The sequence below is a fragment of the Phyllobates terribilis genome, unplaced genomic scaffold, assembly GCF_046119375.1.
Source record: "Phyllobates terribilis strain yellow unplaced genomic scaffold, ASM4611937v1 Scaffold_5__5_contigs__length_657084704, whole genome shotgun sequence".
NCBI classification, from domain to species: Eukaryota; Metazoa; Chordata; class Amphibia; order Anura; family Dendrobatidae; genus Phyllobates; species Phyllobates terribilis.
The window spans coordinates 555,230,753-555,247,826 of NW_027362765.1; the positions used below are offsets into that span (position 1 = coordinate 555,230,753).

Here is a 17,074-nt window from a genome sequence, read left to right on the forward strand (position 1 = left end):
ATATTTACTTAAAAGGTCTTTAGAGAAGCTTTGTAGAACTGGTATCTAGCACCATATGGTCACTGTATATGGATAATAGTTCTTGTACCATATTTTTTTCAGTAGCAGTATAGTGGTATTATTTATTTACCATGCGGTGATACTATGTGGTCATGATGTTGGCGTATTATTTGGGACTAGGAAAGTGATATTATTCATAAAACTTGTAACATGCAACATATTCATATTTTCAAACTCTGTTACTGTAGAATGAATCTAAGGCACGTATAGCTTCCCAGACAATATATATATATATATATATATATATATATATATATATATATATATATATATGTATATATATATATGTATATATATATATATATATATATATATATATATATATATACAGTACAGACCAAAAGTTTGGACACACCTTCTGATTTAAAGATTTTTCTGTATTTTCATGACTATGAAAATTGTACATTCACACTGAAGTCATCAAAACTATGAATTAACACATGTGGAATTATATACTTAACAAAAAAGTGTGAAACAACTGAAAATATGTCTTATATTCTAGGTTCTTCAAAGTAGCCACCTTTTGCTTTGATGACTGCTTTGCACACTCTTGGCATTCTCTTGATGAGCTTCAAGAAGTAGTCACCGTAAATGGTTTTCACGTCACAGGTGTGCCCTGTCAGGTTTAATAAGTGGGATTTCTTGCCTTATAAATGGGGTTGGGACCATCAGTTGTGTTGTGCAAAAGTCTGGTGGATACACAGCTGATAGTCCTACTGAATAGACTGTTAGAATTTGTATTATGGCAAGAAAAAAGCAGCTAAGTAAAGAAAAATGAGTGTCCATCATTACTTTAAGAAATGAAGGTCAGTCAGTCCGAAAAATTGGGAAAACTTTGAAAGTGTCCCCAAGTGCAGTTGCAAAAACCATCAAGCGCTACAAAGAAACTGTCTCACATGAGGACCGCCCCAGGAAAGGAAGACCAAGAGTCACCTCTGCTTCTGAGGATAAGTTTATCCGAGTCACCAGCCTCAGAAATCGCAGGTTAACAGCAGCTCAGATTTGAGACCAGGTCAATGCCACACAGAGTTCTAGCAGCAGACACATCTCTACAACTGTTAAGAGGAGACTTTGTGCAGCAGGCCTTCATGGTAAAATAGCTGCTGGGAAACCACTGCTAAGGACAGGCAACAAGCAGAAGAGACTTGTTTGGGCTAAATAACACAAGGAATGGACATTAGACCAGTGGAAATCTGTGCTTTGGTCTGATGAGTCCAAATTTGAGATCTTTGGTTCCAACCACCGTGTCTTTGTGCGACGCAGAAAAGGTGAACAGATGGACTCTACATGCCTGGTTCCCACCATGAAGCATGGAGGAGGAGGTGTGATGGTGTGGGGGTGCTTTGCTGGTGACACTGTTGGGGATTTATTCAAAATTGAAGGCATACTGAACCAGCATGGCTACCACAGCATGGTATTCCATCCAGTTTGCGTTTAGTTGGACCATCATTTATTTTTCAACAGGACAATGACCCCAAACACACCTCCAGGCTGTGTAAGGGCTATTTGACCAATAAGGAGAGTGATGGGGTGCTACGCCAGATGACCTGGCCTCCACAGTCACCAGACCTGAACCCAATCGAGATGGTTTGGAGTGAGCTGGACCGCAGAGTGAAGGCAAAAGGGCCAACAAGTGCTAAGCATCTCTGGGAACTCCTTCAAGATTGTTGGAAGACCATTTCCGGTGACTACCTCTTGAAGCTCATCAAGAGAATGCCAAGAGTGTGCAAAGCAGTCATCAAAACAAAAGGTGGCTACTTTGAAGAACCTAGAATATAAGACATATTTTCAGTTATTTCACACTTTTTTTGTTAAGTATATAATTCCACATGTGTTAATTCATAGTTTTGATGCCTTCAGTGTGAATGTACAATTTTCATAGTCATGAAAATACAGAAAAATCTTTAAATGAGAAGGTGTGTCCAAACTTTTGGTCTGTACTGTATATGCCTACAGTATATATATCTTTGCTATACACTGGCTCCATAGTTGGGACCTATGTTATATGGAGGCTGTATACAGCCAAGTGAATAAAGTTAGTTGCAGCCAATTTACCAGATAGTATCCTTTTATGATAATCTTGGACCCCAGATACTTGGAGACCATTCTAAGTCTTCCCACACATTTATGTCAGTATAATTATATTTAAGAAAAGACGTGCGTCTCTCTCGTTCAAGGTCTCTAGGAGGAAGCCCGTGTAAATCTCTAGACAGATAACACTTCATATGCAGATGTATACAGTAAAGATGAAAGATATTTGCTTTGTGAACTTGTGACTGATTACTTCTTCCTCCTTCTGCCTTCCCCCTCCCTCTGGGCTTTCTCTGTCCTTGGACTCCATCCATTCGCCTTTTCTATCTAGAAGCTTGCTGCCTATCATCAGATGCTGTCCTTCAGGATATCTATAAAGATAGGACACTGAAGTAAGAGCAGCCTCTCCAGCAAGGGAGGCCGGGCTGCACATACATCACACCATGCTTCCTGCAACTCTCAAACTGTGCTGTGGAATTTCCCACCAACATCTGCGGAAACTCACCGGTACAGTATACCGCTTATGTAATATCACAATATTGCATGCAATATTTTATCACGCTTTTTGATGTCTTGCATTGGCTCAATAATATTATTGTAAAGACAAGGTCTACTTCTTAAACTTCAGTTACTTAAAGTGACTTTTCCCTTACAGCGCGGAGTAAGATATCACAGATTGTTGATTTCTTAAGAAGGTTACTAGTCTTTTAGATTAATTAGGGTTAAAGTCTTTAAGCAGTTATTGTACCCACGATTTATTGTCCAGTAAATGTATCCCTAGATAGTTTATTTTGGTGCACCATGCCAAATCTGTAAGGTAAGTAATTTTTTCAACTTGTAAATGCATGTTGCATTCAGAAAAATACAAAATATAAGGATCTAATTATGTGATTCCAGCTAAAAAGCTATTACTCGCGTATATATGTCAAATAACTGATGTCACAGCGCTATGTAAAAATAAGTGGGTTTTAGCTATGAATCTATATGACTTTTAATTATAACACACTCACAGGACTATGACTATTTGTGCTATGACTGTTTTAGCATCGATGTTTTGTATATATTGTTATGCACATATTTGTAAGTAGTTAATAGTTTTTCTGAATGGACTAGATGGCGGCTATTAAAATATCATTGAGGAACATTACATAAGTAAAATGTATGTCTAGGTATACAATATAATAAACACATTGGGCTTGATCCATCAATTGTGATTTGTTGAAGTCACTTTTCTTTTTTGGTCCTGTGGCATTCGTTGATGTTATTTTTTTGCACCAAATTCTTCAAAATGGCACACGTGGTTCACGAATTTGGTACAAAATTAAAAATGTTCTTTTATTTTTGCCTTTAATTTTTGTAACTTTTTAGGGTATGTGCCCACGATCAGGAATAGCAGCATTTTGGACACAGCTCACTTGTACTGCGTCCAAACTCTACATTAGAAGCACAGTGGATGGGATTTATAGAAATCACATGCACACTATGCTTTTATTTGACGCTGTGTAAACTCACCCGCGGTGCGTCCAAAACGCTGTGTTAGAACTCGCGGTGCGAGTTTACGAGCTGCAGCATGTCAATTTTTTTATGTTGTGGAGACACTATAAACAGAAATTTCCCCAATAAAATGTATTAGATGCGGTAAATTCAATGCCCAAGAGAAGCATTTTAATAGGATAGATATCCATCAGAGAAAGGTCACCTTGCCGTGGTTGATGGGCATACATAAATTGGCCAATTTCTGCTCTAAGAACCTTCATTTTTTGTAAGTACATTATTTATTTAGCAACAATGCAGTTTAGATCTCATGTATTCAATGTTTGCATATATCTTGGCCCTTACAGAGTGCTGCTGTGTTCTTTTTTGCATATTTTTTATTATATACAGGTGTGCACATCAATATTGTATTGCTTTTTTCTCCTCCTTTTCAGCATCATACACTGTCATGATGCTACAGTCACAGAATAACATCAAACTTTTCTTCTGCGACCGGACAACCTCTTTAATCTAAAAGCATTGTTAGTATTAGATGACTGTCTTGTCAAAGAGACTCGTTTCCATGTAAGAACAGATTTTCAGTCGCAAAACTTTCTGCAACAAATCTGACGCATGTGACTATACCGGATGCCTGATGCCTTTGATGTGTTTATCCTCTATGGCCTTCCTTACCTTGTCTCTTGGCTCAAGATATCCTAAGTGAGTGACCATCTTTGAAATAAGACTTCATCTACATACTATCCATATGCTCCCAGTTTGTATTGCTTTATATTATGTCAAACATCTTCTTGCAGCTTTTTCAAGTAGTAAAATCTCACAAAATAGGCTGTAGCTTGTCTTAGATGGTTAGATCAAGAGAGCAGAGCATGTTCTCCTTCTGTCTCATTACCTTGGGACATTTTAGACGATACTTTGCATTTTTTCCCTCTCCAGGATGCATACACATATATACATCATTATAAAGGTGACAGTGAAAGACACCGACCATACTTAGAGCCATGACTTTTGTCAGCACCATGGATAGGGATTTGAACGTTTTCTCTGAGCTGACATGGTTGTATGATAATCCTGAAGAATATACCATCTGGAGATCATTATTTCTCTGTACAGGTTGCGTAATGACCTAGAATGTCACAACGTCGCCTTAGTTCTTAAAAGTAGGTTGTAGGTTTATTTTAATAGGTCAGTACTTTAAGGTTATTTTAGGAAAATTGTCACTTTGACCCTTTTTTTGTCCATATACATTAACAGCAATATGGATGATCATTAATAATTCTGACCTACAATATCTTGTGTGCTTCTAGGCTTACAACGGCCGGCTGTTGGTGCTTTTGGAAGAGAAATGTCAAAATTTATTTTGAAGACTCCAAGAGGTTTCCCAAATATACCAGTATCTCTGCATAAAATGTTATGCACAAAACTAGGTAAGATAATCAATGACTGAATAATGAAATATTTATAGGGGCCTTTCATCCTTGGATAGGTGATAAATGTGTAATCAATAAGTTCAGACCTCTGGAACAAGCAATCACAAGACCACCAATGACAAGATTGGGGGTCCCTTTGTCCCCTATGAGAATGTAATGGCATTGTGCATGTGTGACCACCATTTGATTCACTAAATAGGAGTGCCCGAGATAGGTAATGTCTGCTGGAGTTGACCATTTCAAGCAATCCCGTAGCGAATGAATGGAGTGGGAGTCATTTACTGTACGCACACTCAGTATGTGATTGGTATTTTTAATCCATCTTTTTAAAGCCAACCCAGGAGGAGTCAATCATGAACACAGATTAAATGTAATGGAACCATTTAGACTTTTTCTCCAATCCATTCCTTATTTTGGCTTAGAAAAAGGATAAAAACTGTTAAGCAAATACCAAGGCATAATTGAGGGCAACGGAATTGCCACTGTAGGCTACAGTAATTCGCATTGCTTGGTTTTACTAATAATAATGTTTTCATTTTTTGAGAATTTGTTCAAATGTGGTAGTTTTGTTGCAGTCATTTCTGCAATAGAAACATATTTTTGAACATGTGAAAGAATTTCTACAGATGAAAGAAAAATTCCCAGAAACTAATGCAACAAGTCTGCCACATATGAACTTATTCCAAGAGTGAATTGTCAACAGAAAAGTGGTCTTTATAGTGAAACTCCTTCTAGATGACCTGAACACTTCAATAGAAGATGTAGTTGCATCGAATTACTAGTCATAAGTGCCCTTAAAGGGGCTGTCCACAACTCAGATGACCCCTTCTTAAATTCAATAGTGTAAAGTGAAAATAGATGCTCTCCTCTCTCACCAGCAATGTCGACACCAGATCTTGCAGAGCTCGTGTGATATTGGCTGCAGTGCTCACATGACATAACAATCAGCAGTCACTATTGGGCTGCAGTGCTCACGTGACATAACAATCAGCAGTCACTATTGGGCTGCAGTGCTCACGTGACATAACAATCAGCAGTCGCTATTGGGCTGTAGTTCTCACGTGACATAACAATCAGCAGTCGCTAATGGACTGCAGTGCTCACGTGACATAACATTAGCAGTCGCTATTGGGCTGCAGTGCGCATGTAACATATCAATCAGCAGTCGCTACTGGACTGCAGTGCTCACGTGACATAATATCAGCAGTCGCTATTGGGCTGCAGTGCGCATGTAACATAACAATCAGCAGTCACTATTGGGCTGCAGTGCTCACGTGACATAACAATCAGCAGTCGCTACTGGACTGCAGTGCTCACGTGACATAACAATCATCAGTCTATATTGGGCTGCAGTGCTCATGTGACATAACAATCAGCAGTCGCTATTGAGCTGCAGTGCTCACGTGACATAACAATCAGCAGTCACTATTGGGCTGCAGTGCTCACATGACATAACAATCAGCAGTCACTATTGGGCTGCAGTGCTCACGTGACATAACAATCAGCAGTCACTATTGGGCTGCAGTGCTCACGTGACATAACAATCAGCAGTCGCTATTGGGCTGTAGTTCTCACGTGACATAACAATCAGCAGTCGCTATTGAGCTGCAGTGCTCACGTGACATAACAATCAGCAGTCACTATTGGGCTGCAGTGCTCACATGACATAACAATCAGCAGTCACTATTGGGCTGCAGTGCTCACGTGACATAACAATCAGCAGTCACTATTGGGCTGCAGTGCTCACGTGACATAACAATCAGCAGTCGCTATTGGGCTGTAGTTCTCACGTGACATAACAATCAGCAGTCGCTATTGAGCTGCAGTGCTCACGTGACATAACAATCAGCAGTCTATATTGGGCTGCAATGCTCATGTGACATAACAATCAGCAGTCACTATTGGGCTGCAGTGCTCATGTGACATAACAATCAGCAGTCTATATTGGGCTGCAGTGCTCACGTGACATAACAATCAGCAGTCACTATTGGGCTGCAGTGCTCACGTGACATAACAATCAGCAGTCGCTATTGGGCTGTAGTTCTCACGTGACATAACAATCAGCAGTCGCTAATGGACTGCAGTGCTCACGTGACATAACATTAGCAGTCGCTATTGGGCTGCAGTGCGCATGTAACATATCAATCAGCAGTCGCTACTGGACTGCAGTGCTCACGTGACATAACATCAGCAGTCGCTATTGGGCTGCAGTGCGCATGTAACATAACAATCAGCAGTCACTATTGGGCTGCAGTGCTCACGTGACATAACAATCAGCAGTCGCTACTGGACTGCAGTGCTCACGTGACATAACAATCATCAGTCTATATTGGGCTGCAGTGCTCATGTGACATAACAATCAGCAGTCGCTATTGAGCTGCAGTGCTCACGTGACATAACAATCAGCAGTCACTATTGGGCTGCAGTGCTCACATGACATAACAATCAGCAGTCACTATTGGGCTGCAGTGCTCACGTGACATAACAATCAGCAGTCACTATTGGGCTGCAGTGCTCACGTGACATAACAATCAGCAGTCGCTATTGGGCTGTAGTTCTCACGTGACATAACAATCAGCAGTCGCTATTGAGCTGCAGTGCTCACGTGACATAACAATCAGCAGTCACTATTGGGCTGCAGTGCTCACATGACATAACAATCAGCAGTCACTATTGGGCTGCAGTGCTCACGTGACATAACAATCAGCAGTCACTATTGGGCTGCAGTGCTCACGTGACATAACAATCAGCAGTCGCTATTGGGCTGTAGTTCTCACGTGACATAACAATCAGCAGTCGCTATTGAGCTGCAGTGCTCACGTGACATAACAATCAGCAGTCTATATTGGGCTGCAATGCTCATGTGACATAACAATCAGCAGTCACTATTGGGCTGCAGTGCTCATGTGACATAACAATCAGCAGTCTATATTGGGCTGCAGTGCTCACGTGACATAACAATCAGCAGTCACTATTGGGCTGCAGTGCTCACGTGACATAACAATCAGCAGTCGCTATTGAGCTGCAGTGCTCACGTGACATAACAATCAGCAGTCTATATTGGGCTGCAGTACTCATGTGACATAACAATCAGCAGTCACTATTGGGATGCAGTGCTCACGTGACATAACAATCAGCAGTCGCTATTGGGCTGCAGTGCTCACGTGACATAACAATCAGCATTCGCTATTGGGCTGCAGTGCTCACGTGACATAACAATCAGCAGTCGCTATTGAGCTGCAGTGCTCACATGACATAACAATCAGCAGTCGCTATTGAGCTGTAGTGCTCACATGACATAACAATCATCAGTCGCTATTGGGCTGCAGTACTCACATGACATAACAATCAGCAGTCGCTATGGGGCTGCAGGTCTCACACTTCATTCAGATGAACCTTGGACAGTCAAAGGAAGTGTGAGAAATGCAGCCCATTTTATATAGTATTTAAGAAGGGGTTTTCCTAGTAATGGACAACCCCTATAAGTTGAAAGAGAACAGTATATATGCTAATAAAAAACCTCACATGCTGTATTTCCCAGGAATTAATAAAGTTCCCGACAGAGAGGGCACAATGCTTTCCAGCCAAGAGTTGTTTTACTGTTCTCAGGCTGAGGACACACTTCACCAAGCAATGTGTATGCTCCAGCAAGATGGTTGGCAGGCTGAAACATGTCAGGTACGGCCACCAGCAATCTGACCTATGGCATTCAACAGCCTACAATACTTTTTTCTAATTCATGTTAATTATTTTCTGCAGAATGGTGACTGGATTCTCAGCAAAACATTCCCAAGGACAGGAAAAGTATTCCGAGCTGAAGCAATAATAGACTCACCACCAGAGCACATCTACAGTCAACTATTTGAACAACTTGAACAAATGGATCAATGGAACCAAAGTATCAGCAAAGTGCAGGTCATGAAAGTTCTAATTATTGGTATATATAACAGTAGTAACTTAGTATTCACATTACCATTGAAAGATTGCAATTGCATGAAATAGGAAATAGCAAGTAAGAAACTACTAGAGTCACCATGTAGACCGGTAATGAACCGGGCTTGTAGTCCCAGCTACAATGACTTTAGCTGCAGTGCAGTGGTTTACTATATGATGGCTGACAAATGTAACACTCAGGAATGCTGATCTAAAGCCATGAAGGGTTTTCTACAGTGAAAATCATAATTCATAACGTTTAAAATAGTAAAAGGACATCATTGAATCAAACCGACCAGATCAAGAGCAATTGATTGTAACAGTTCTCCACTCAGGCTAGTGGACCCCTACACTACGATGTCAGTATGATAGGGCGTGTCTGAATTATAAGGGCAAGTGCAGACGGTCAGGAGCCGCCTGCTGCCACGACACTACGTAATAGCCGCGCGGCTTCCGCTCATTATGCAAGTTTGCGGCGCCATTTTTTTTTCACATGAGGACTTTCCTCATAGAGATTAGTCTATGGGGAAAGTCAACAATGCGGACCCGCAAGAGAAATTGGGTTTGAAAGACGCGCCGCTTGTCAGTTTCCGCGGGTGATCCTCAGGTGTACAGATACGCATAGTGGGCATGGGATTTCTAGAAATCCATCCATTATGCTGTAACATCTGGCCGCTGCGGGTTGGACGCTGCATAGACACGCAGCGTCAAACCCACAGCGGCTCCTAAGCGTGTGCACATACCCTAAGTCTCTTCACAACATTATTAAGCTATGTTCACATGCAGCTTTTTTGCTGCGTCTTTCTCTGCAGCCAAAAACTGCTCTTTTGACAGTAAAAACACTGTGTTCAATACACCCATTTTTCAGCAATTTCACTGTGTTTTTGCTGCTTTTTTGCAGCGTTTATTGAGTGCAAGTTACATGTATGCCTTGTCGACAGTACATGTTTAATAAAGTTAGTTTTCACCAAAAACGCTTCAAAAACGCCTAAAAAAACCCACTGTTGCTTTTTTGCAGCTTTTTTGCAGCTTTTTTTCACTCATTGTTTTCGATGGGTAAAAAAAAATTCTGCAAAAACGGTGAACTGACATGCTGCCAATTTCAAAAAAGCTGTAGTTCACAAATTCAGTCAGAAAAAAAAAACAAGCAATAGCAGGAGATTTCTGAATTCTTATAACTTTTGCTGGTTCTGTAAAAAGCAGCTTTTAATTTGCATATAAAAACACAGCAAAAAAATGTTGTGTAGCCTTAAAGGGATATTCACATGTCAAAGATTCTATCCTAATATGTAGTAGTTGTAATAATAATAATATTAGTAAAAACCTCCAATTAAAAATATAGTATAGTTCTCCTGATAACCTATGTTGCTTACCCCATGTGCAGGACATTGCACTAGCTTACTGTAGGTATCCATGGTTACGACCCCTAACAGCTAACTAACTAGCTGTCATCACTATCTGAGTGGTCATAACCATGGATACTTACGCTACTGCAATGCCCTGCACATGGGGTAAGTGACATAGCAAATCAGAAGAACTATAACACATTTCTAATTGGAGTTATTTTCTAATATTATTATTATTATTATTATTATTACACCTACTACGTATTAGGATAGGATCTTGGAGATGGGAGTAACCCTTTAACCTCTATTTTCAATGTCAAGTTCAACAATCTAAGGTACTAAAAATATGATAAATTCCAGCAATACAATATTTCTGTACTTGTATTAAAGGGGTTGTGTCATCTGGGACATTTATGATACATTAATAGGATGCAGTTCTTATCTCATTAATAGATTCTTTATGTCCTATATGTAGGACCATTTTACATGTCTATGCACAGTTTCAGTTTGGCAGTAATGTCAATTACATGGTATTTTTCTCAGATTCTACAAAAAATTGGAAGAAATACTCTACTGACAAGAGAAATCACAGCACAATTACCTGCAAAGATGGTCAGCCAGAGAGACTTTGTTAGTGTACGACACTGCTACCGAAAAGGTTCGTCACTGTATCTTATTGGAACTGCAACCGAGTCTCAATTAATGCCTCCTCAAAAGGGAATAATAAGGTAGGTGCGTTTCTTAAAATTGAAAAAGCCAAAGTTTTTTGTATTAAAATATTTAAGGCTTTGATTCGTCAAAGAATCCTGCCATGAAAAGCTTTGAAAAGTCACAACATTTTTAAGCAATGTGAAGTTGCAAAAAGAAAATTGTGACTTTTGGAGTATTGACTCCACTTTTGGAAAGCTTGGCCAAAGTTGGCGGAGCTGGAGAGGAGCTAGTCGGTGACATAAGCCGCCTAACAAATTTAACAAAAGTGGTGGCATACACTGATAAAATGATCTGGATTCATTAAGTGGTGTATGCCTTTTAATGAATTTGGTGCATAGGGCCTATGAAGAACGGCGGTGCCATCTCTTTATGAGGGTGCACACAAATCACTGAACTTGGGCTACCACCTTAGCCTCTCAGTCACTCTGATACTTAGCTCAAACAAAAGTTTATGACTCAACTGTTCCAATAGAGAACTAACAAATCTGTTTTTGTAGGGCAGAAGCTGGTCTCACCTGTATTGTTCTCCAGCCCATAGATGGCGACAATGGAAAAACTCATTTCACGTGGCTTCTAAGCCTAGATCTCAAGGTTAGCCTCTATTGATATTTTTATGTCTACTCTTTAACTTTACCTTCAGATAGTTCACAAACTGTAACTATCTGAAGGGTTTTTGTATGTTATTTGCAAAATAAGCAAGTTGAAAATATGACACTGTCAATTCACAGCTTCACATATGCCATGTGATAATATAAATACCATATTTTCAGCCTATTGGACATGCCCCACTAAAAGATACTCCAAAATTCCAAATTTTGACAAGAAAAAAAATAAAACTTATTTACTACTAATTAAAACTTCCCTAGTGGTATAAAGAAGTAAAGGGATTACACAGCTCAGCTGCTCCGGCATTACACACAGCTCTACAGCGCATATACATATACAGCTCTGCAGAACAGACAGCATATACACACATTTCTGTAGCACAGACATCATATACACACACAGCTCTTCAGCACGGATGTTATAGACAAACACACAGCTCTGCAGCACGGATGTTATATACAAACACACAGCTCTGCAGCACCGATGTTATATACAAACACACAGCTCTGCAGCACGGATGTTATAGACAAACACACAGCTCTGCAGCACGGATGTTATATACAAACACACAGCTCTGCAGCACCGATGTTATATACAAACATACAGCTCTGCAGCACGGATGTTATATACAAACACACAGCTCTGCAGCACGGATGTTATATACAAACACATAGCTCTGCAGCACGGATGTTATATACAAACACATAGCTCTGCAGCACGGATGTTATATACAAACACATAGCTCTGCAACACGGATGTTATATACAAACACACAGCTCTGCAGCACGGATGTTATATACAAACACACAGCTCTGCAGCACGGATGTTATATACAAACACACAGCTCTGCAGCATGGATGTTATATACAAACACACAGCTCTGCAGCACGGATGTTATATACAAACACACAGCTCTGCAGCACGGATGTTATATACAAACACATAGCTCTGCAGCACGGAAGTAATATACAAACACACAGCTCTGCAGCACGGATGTTATATACAAACACACAGCTCTGCAGCACGGATGTTATATACAAACACACAGCTCTGCAGCACGGATGTTATATACACACACAGCTCTTCAGCACGGATGTTATATACACATATCTTTGTAGCACAGACATTATATACACACTAAGCTCTGCAGCACAGACGTTATATACACTTACAGCTCTGCAGCACAGATGTTATATACACAGAGCTCTGCAGCACAGATGTTATATACACAGCTCTGCAGCACAGATGTTATATACACACAGCTCTGCAGCACAGATGTTATATACACATATCTTTGTAGCACAGACATTATGTACACACTAAGCTCTGCAGCACAGACGTTATATACACTTACAGCTCTGCAGCACAGATGTTATATGCACACAGCTCTGCAGCACAGATGTTCTATACACACAGCTCTACAGCACAGACATTATATGGACATATAGCTCTGCAGCACAGATGTTATATACACACAGCTCTGCAGCACAGATGTTCTATACACACAGCTCTACAGCACAGACATTATATGGACATATAGCTCTGCAGCACGGATATTATATACATACACAGTTCTGCAGCATGGACAATATTTATACACACACCTTTGCAGCACGGACATCATATACACACACAGCTCTGCAGCACAGATGTTATATACACACACAGCTCTGCAGCACAGATGTTATATACACACAGCAATGCAACACAGACATTATATACACACACAGCTCTACAGCACAGATGTTATATACACACACAGCTCTGCAGCACAGATGTTATATACACACAGCAATGCAGCACAGACATTATATACACACACAGCTCTGCAGCACAGATGTTATATACACACAGCTCTGCAGCACAGATGTTATATACACACACAGCTCTGCAGCATGGACATTATATACACACACAGCTCTGCAGCACGGACATTTGACATACACAGCTGTGCAGCACACATATTATTTTGATGTACTGTATATGTAATAGATAGATAGACATCTATATATATATATGTAATGTATATATATATAGATGTCTATCTATTGATCTATCTCTCTATTGCCCTTTTATTAACTCATACATTAATGACCTATTCCAAATCTTCCTGTCAATATCTCTTTCACACTTCTTCCCCCATGAGAAGCACTGCTCTTTTGCATGCACCCTGTTTTTCAGTAAAAGCTGTGTCTGGATCACATACAGATCGAGCCATTTACCACATAAGTAAGATATCACATTGGAGAAAGGCAACTTGTTTTATTGAAGAACCCTTTTATCATCTCTCAGAAAAGGTGATAACTTGCTGATCTGTGGGTGTCCCACCGCTCTGGATTTTTTCCCACCGCTCTGGATTTTTTATCCCTTTCAAGGAAAAAAATCCTCATTTTTTGAGTATACAGATTTATGTAAATTTGCACAGATCTTGCTGAACCATAGATGGCTGGCAATTTAAAAAAAACAAAACAACTTTATACTCATTTCACCAGTTACCTGTCCAGAACCTCTAATGGCCACTGTCTGGTCCTCAGAGTCGCCCCTCCTTTTACTTTATTCCAGGACTTTTTGCCACTACCAGGCCTCAGAGGCCACTATACATTGCACATCATGACATTATGGACATGTGATGTACAGTGACCTCTGAGGCCTGGTTGCAGGTGGAAGTAATGGCCTAGAGTGAACAGGTCAAAGATGCGAATGGGACCAGACTAGCGGTCCTCAGAGCCTCTTCTTTCTGCCATTGTAGCTCTGGCCTGTTAACTCTAGGCTGGGACTTATGGCCACGACCAGGAATCAAAGGTCACTGCATGTCACGTCACAATGTGCAATGATCTCCGAGGCCTAGAGCTGGCCGGAAGTCCAAGCATAGAGTGAACAGGACAAGAGATGTGGCTGCAATAATGGATACAAGAGGTGGTTCTGAGGACCGGGCAGTGGGCAACAAGCAGCGGGATCAGCCGTTTTGTTTTGTTTTTAATGTCTTACATTTATTATGCTCTCAGGTCTGGTGTGACCCCAGAGAATAATAAGGGATATTCAATTTGGGGAGAATAACCTCCTGCTAATTGGATTTTTTGGGAAAATCAGTGTGATTTGGCAAATAAAACTTTTGTCAGATTCGATCATCTCTAGCATCAACTCAACATTATCCGTTACCTGTCAGACTGGGTTGTCAAGGGCCCACCAGTAGCTTCATGCAAATGAGACATTATCCTCAATCACAAATTTAAATAATAATTTACTGGATAGCCAAGTACTGCTCATATAAGAGTGTGGTGGCCCACTTTTGAACAGGGACGGGGTATTATCATGCATGAAATGATCTCGATGGTCCAAGGAGGAGGTGGAGTAATGTTTTGGGCTGGAATCATGGGGCGAGAGATTGTCGGCCCTTTTAGGATCCCTGAAGGGGTAAACATGAACTCCATAATGTATGTTGAGTTTCTCAAACAGCACTTCTTTCCATGGTTCAAGAAGAAGAACCGTGCATTCCGCAGCAAGATCATTTTCATGCATGATAATGCACCGTCTCATGCTGCACATAACACATCTTCATCTCTGGATGCTATGGGCATAAAAGGGGACAAACTTATGATGTGACACCCATGCTCCCCTGACCTCAACCCCATTGAGAACCTCTGGAGCATCATCAAAAGGAGTGTCTATGATGGCGGGAGGCAGTTCACATCTAAGCAACAGCTCTGGGAGGGTATTCTGTCCTCATGCAAAACAATTGAAGCAGAAACCATCCAAAACCTGACAAATTCAATGGACGAGAGAGTTCAGAAGCTCCTTTCGAACAAGCGGTCCTATGTGCAAATGTAACATCACCTAGAATAAAGTTTTGAGTTGAAAACTGTTTGATTTCAGTTTGTAATAACCTGCTAATGCTTATAATTTCAAAAATGACCATTTTTTTGTTCTTTATTAAAATGAAAAGGTTGAAAACTCTGCTGTGCATAATAATTTGGAACATGCATTTTGAGTGCAGTTTGAGTGTTTTATTTTTTTTAAAATATACTGTTATCATAGGCAGTTTGTACAAAAACCTTTCAATTGTACTCTAATAGTTATTTGACTGAAAAATTACAATGACTGCAATTCATATAGGTAATTTGGGAAAATCTGAGAAAATATTATTTGCATAATAGTTTGGAACACAGTGTATACTGTATATACTGTATATTTATACTGTGGCATAGACTCCTAAAATCAGTGCTTAGGATGTAGAATATCTAAGTACATGCTTTGCCCTATGGAGCCGGTGCAATAAGAACAAGCTCCTGTAGGCGTAAAGACTCTATGTCTGTACCCATGAGCCTGGAAGGAGATTACAAACTTTCTAGAGCAATTGTCCATGCTCATCCTGGCCATCTACTACAAGTGTACAAATCTATCTCAGTAATAGGCAAGGAACTGATTGTCTCCAAATACAGAAGACCATAACAATGGTGATCTACGTCTTAACTGTCAGGCTACATGCATATGTGATGTAGAACAAGTCCGCAGCATAATGCAGTACCAGCATAGATGAAATTCTAAGAAATCTCATCCATCCGCTGTGCATAAAATCTGCGATGTAAATTGATTCATGCTGTGATTTCGCACTTTCCTCCTGCACCGGCGCCGGGTCTGCAGGAGATCACATTATATTGGCTGCAGTGCTCACATGGAATAACAATCAGCAGCCGCTGATGGGCTGCAGCGCTCACACTTTCCTCAGATGAAACTCAGACATCCGATAGAAACGTGAGTGAAGTAGACCATCAGCAGTTGCTGATTGGCTGCAATGTACATGTAGCATAACAATGTCATGCCAGCTCTGAGAGACCAGAAGTCGACATTGTTGGAACGGTGCCAGTGCGGGAAATGAGTATAAGGGGTTCTTATTTTATACAGGGGACTACAGTGTTAAATAAGGGTTTGTCCAAATAGAGGATAACCCCATTAACAGATAATAAACAACCCCTAAGTTTTCTTCTCTACACATTCTTTCCATAGGGCTGGATACCGCAGTCTGTGACTGATCAAGCCCTGTCACAGTCACAAGCAGATTTTATTAAGCATCTGAGGAGACATCTGTCATCAAAGGAAAACCCCTTTTCGCCTGTTGCAGCGGCTCCATCCTAAGAACTGTACAATATGTGCTTTTATTAATACAGTATTAGTGAATGTACACATCTGAACTGGTATAGATTTGCTTGCTGGTCTTAAAGGGGTTGTCCTACCTTAGCGTATAAGTCTGCAGTCACTGTGACTGCAGACTTGTGAATCCTCACATCGCACATACTGCACGCGGTGAGGATTCTCCAGTGCAGAGGGCACGTGACCGCAAATATGTGATTTGCATACATGCCGGCACATGCATTGAACGAGGCCTCGCACGTTTAATTGACAAGTGTATTGAGCGTGGCCAGACACGTCTAGTCAAAATGTGACCAGAAGTATGCAAATTGCATAATT

The 17,074-nt window shown here is 40.5% G+C and overlaps 1 protein-coding gene across 1 annotated transcript; it reads left to right on the forward strand.

Moving 5' to 3' along the window:
* The first annotated feature begins 2,534 nt into the window (after positions 1 to 2,534).
* LOC141271659 (steroidogenic acute regulatory protein, mitochondrial-like) lies at positions 2,535 to 16,741 on the forward strand. The gene is made up of 7 exons (XM_073681699.1): positions 2,535 to 2,598; positions 4,890 to 5,009; positions 8,554 to 8,690; positions 8,772 to 8,927; positions 10,835 to 11,019; positions 11,500 to 11,593; positions 16,613 to 16,741. Exons 1-7 carry the CDS (start codon positions 2,535 to 2,537, stop codon positions 16,739 to 16,741), a joined length of 885 nt encoding a protein of 294 aa, XP_073537800.1.
* Positions 16,742 to 17,074: the final 333 nt, after the last annotated feature.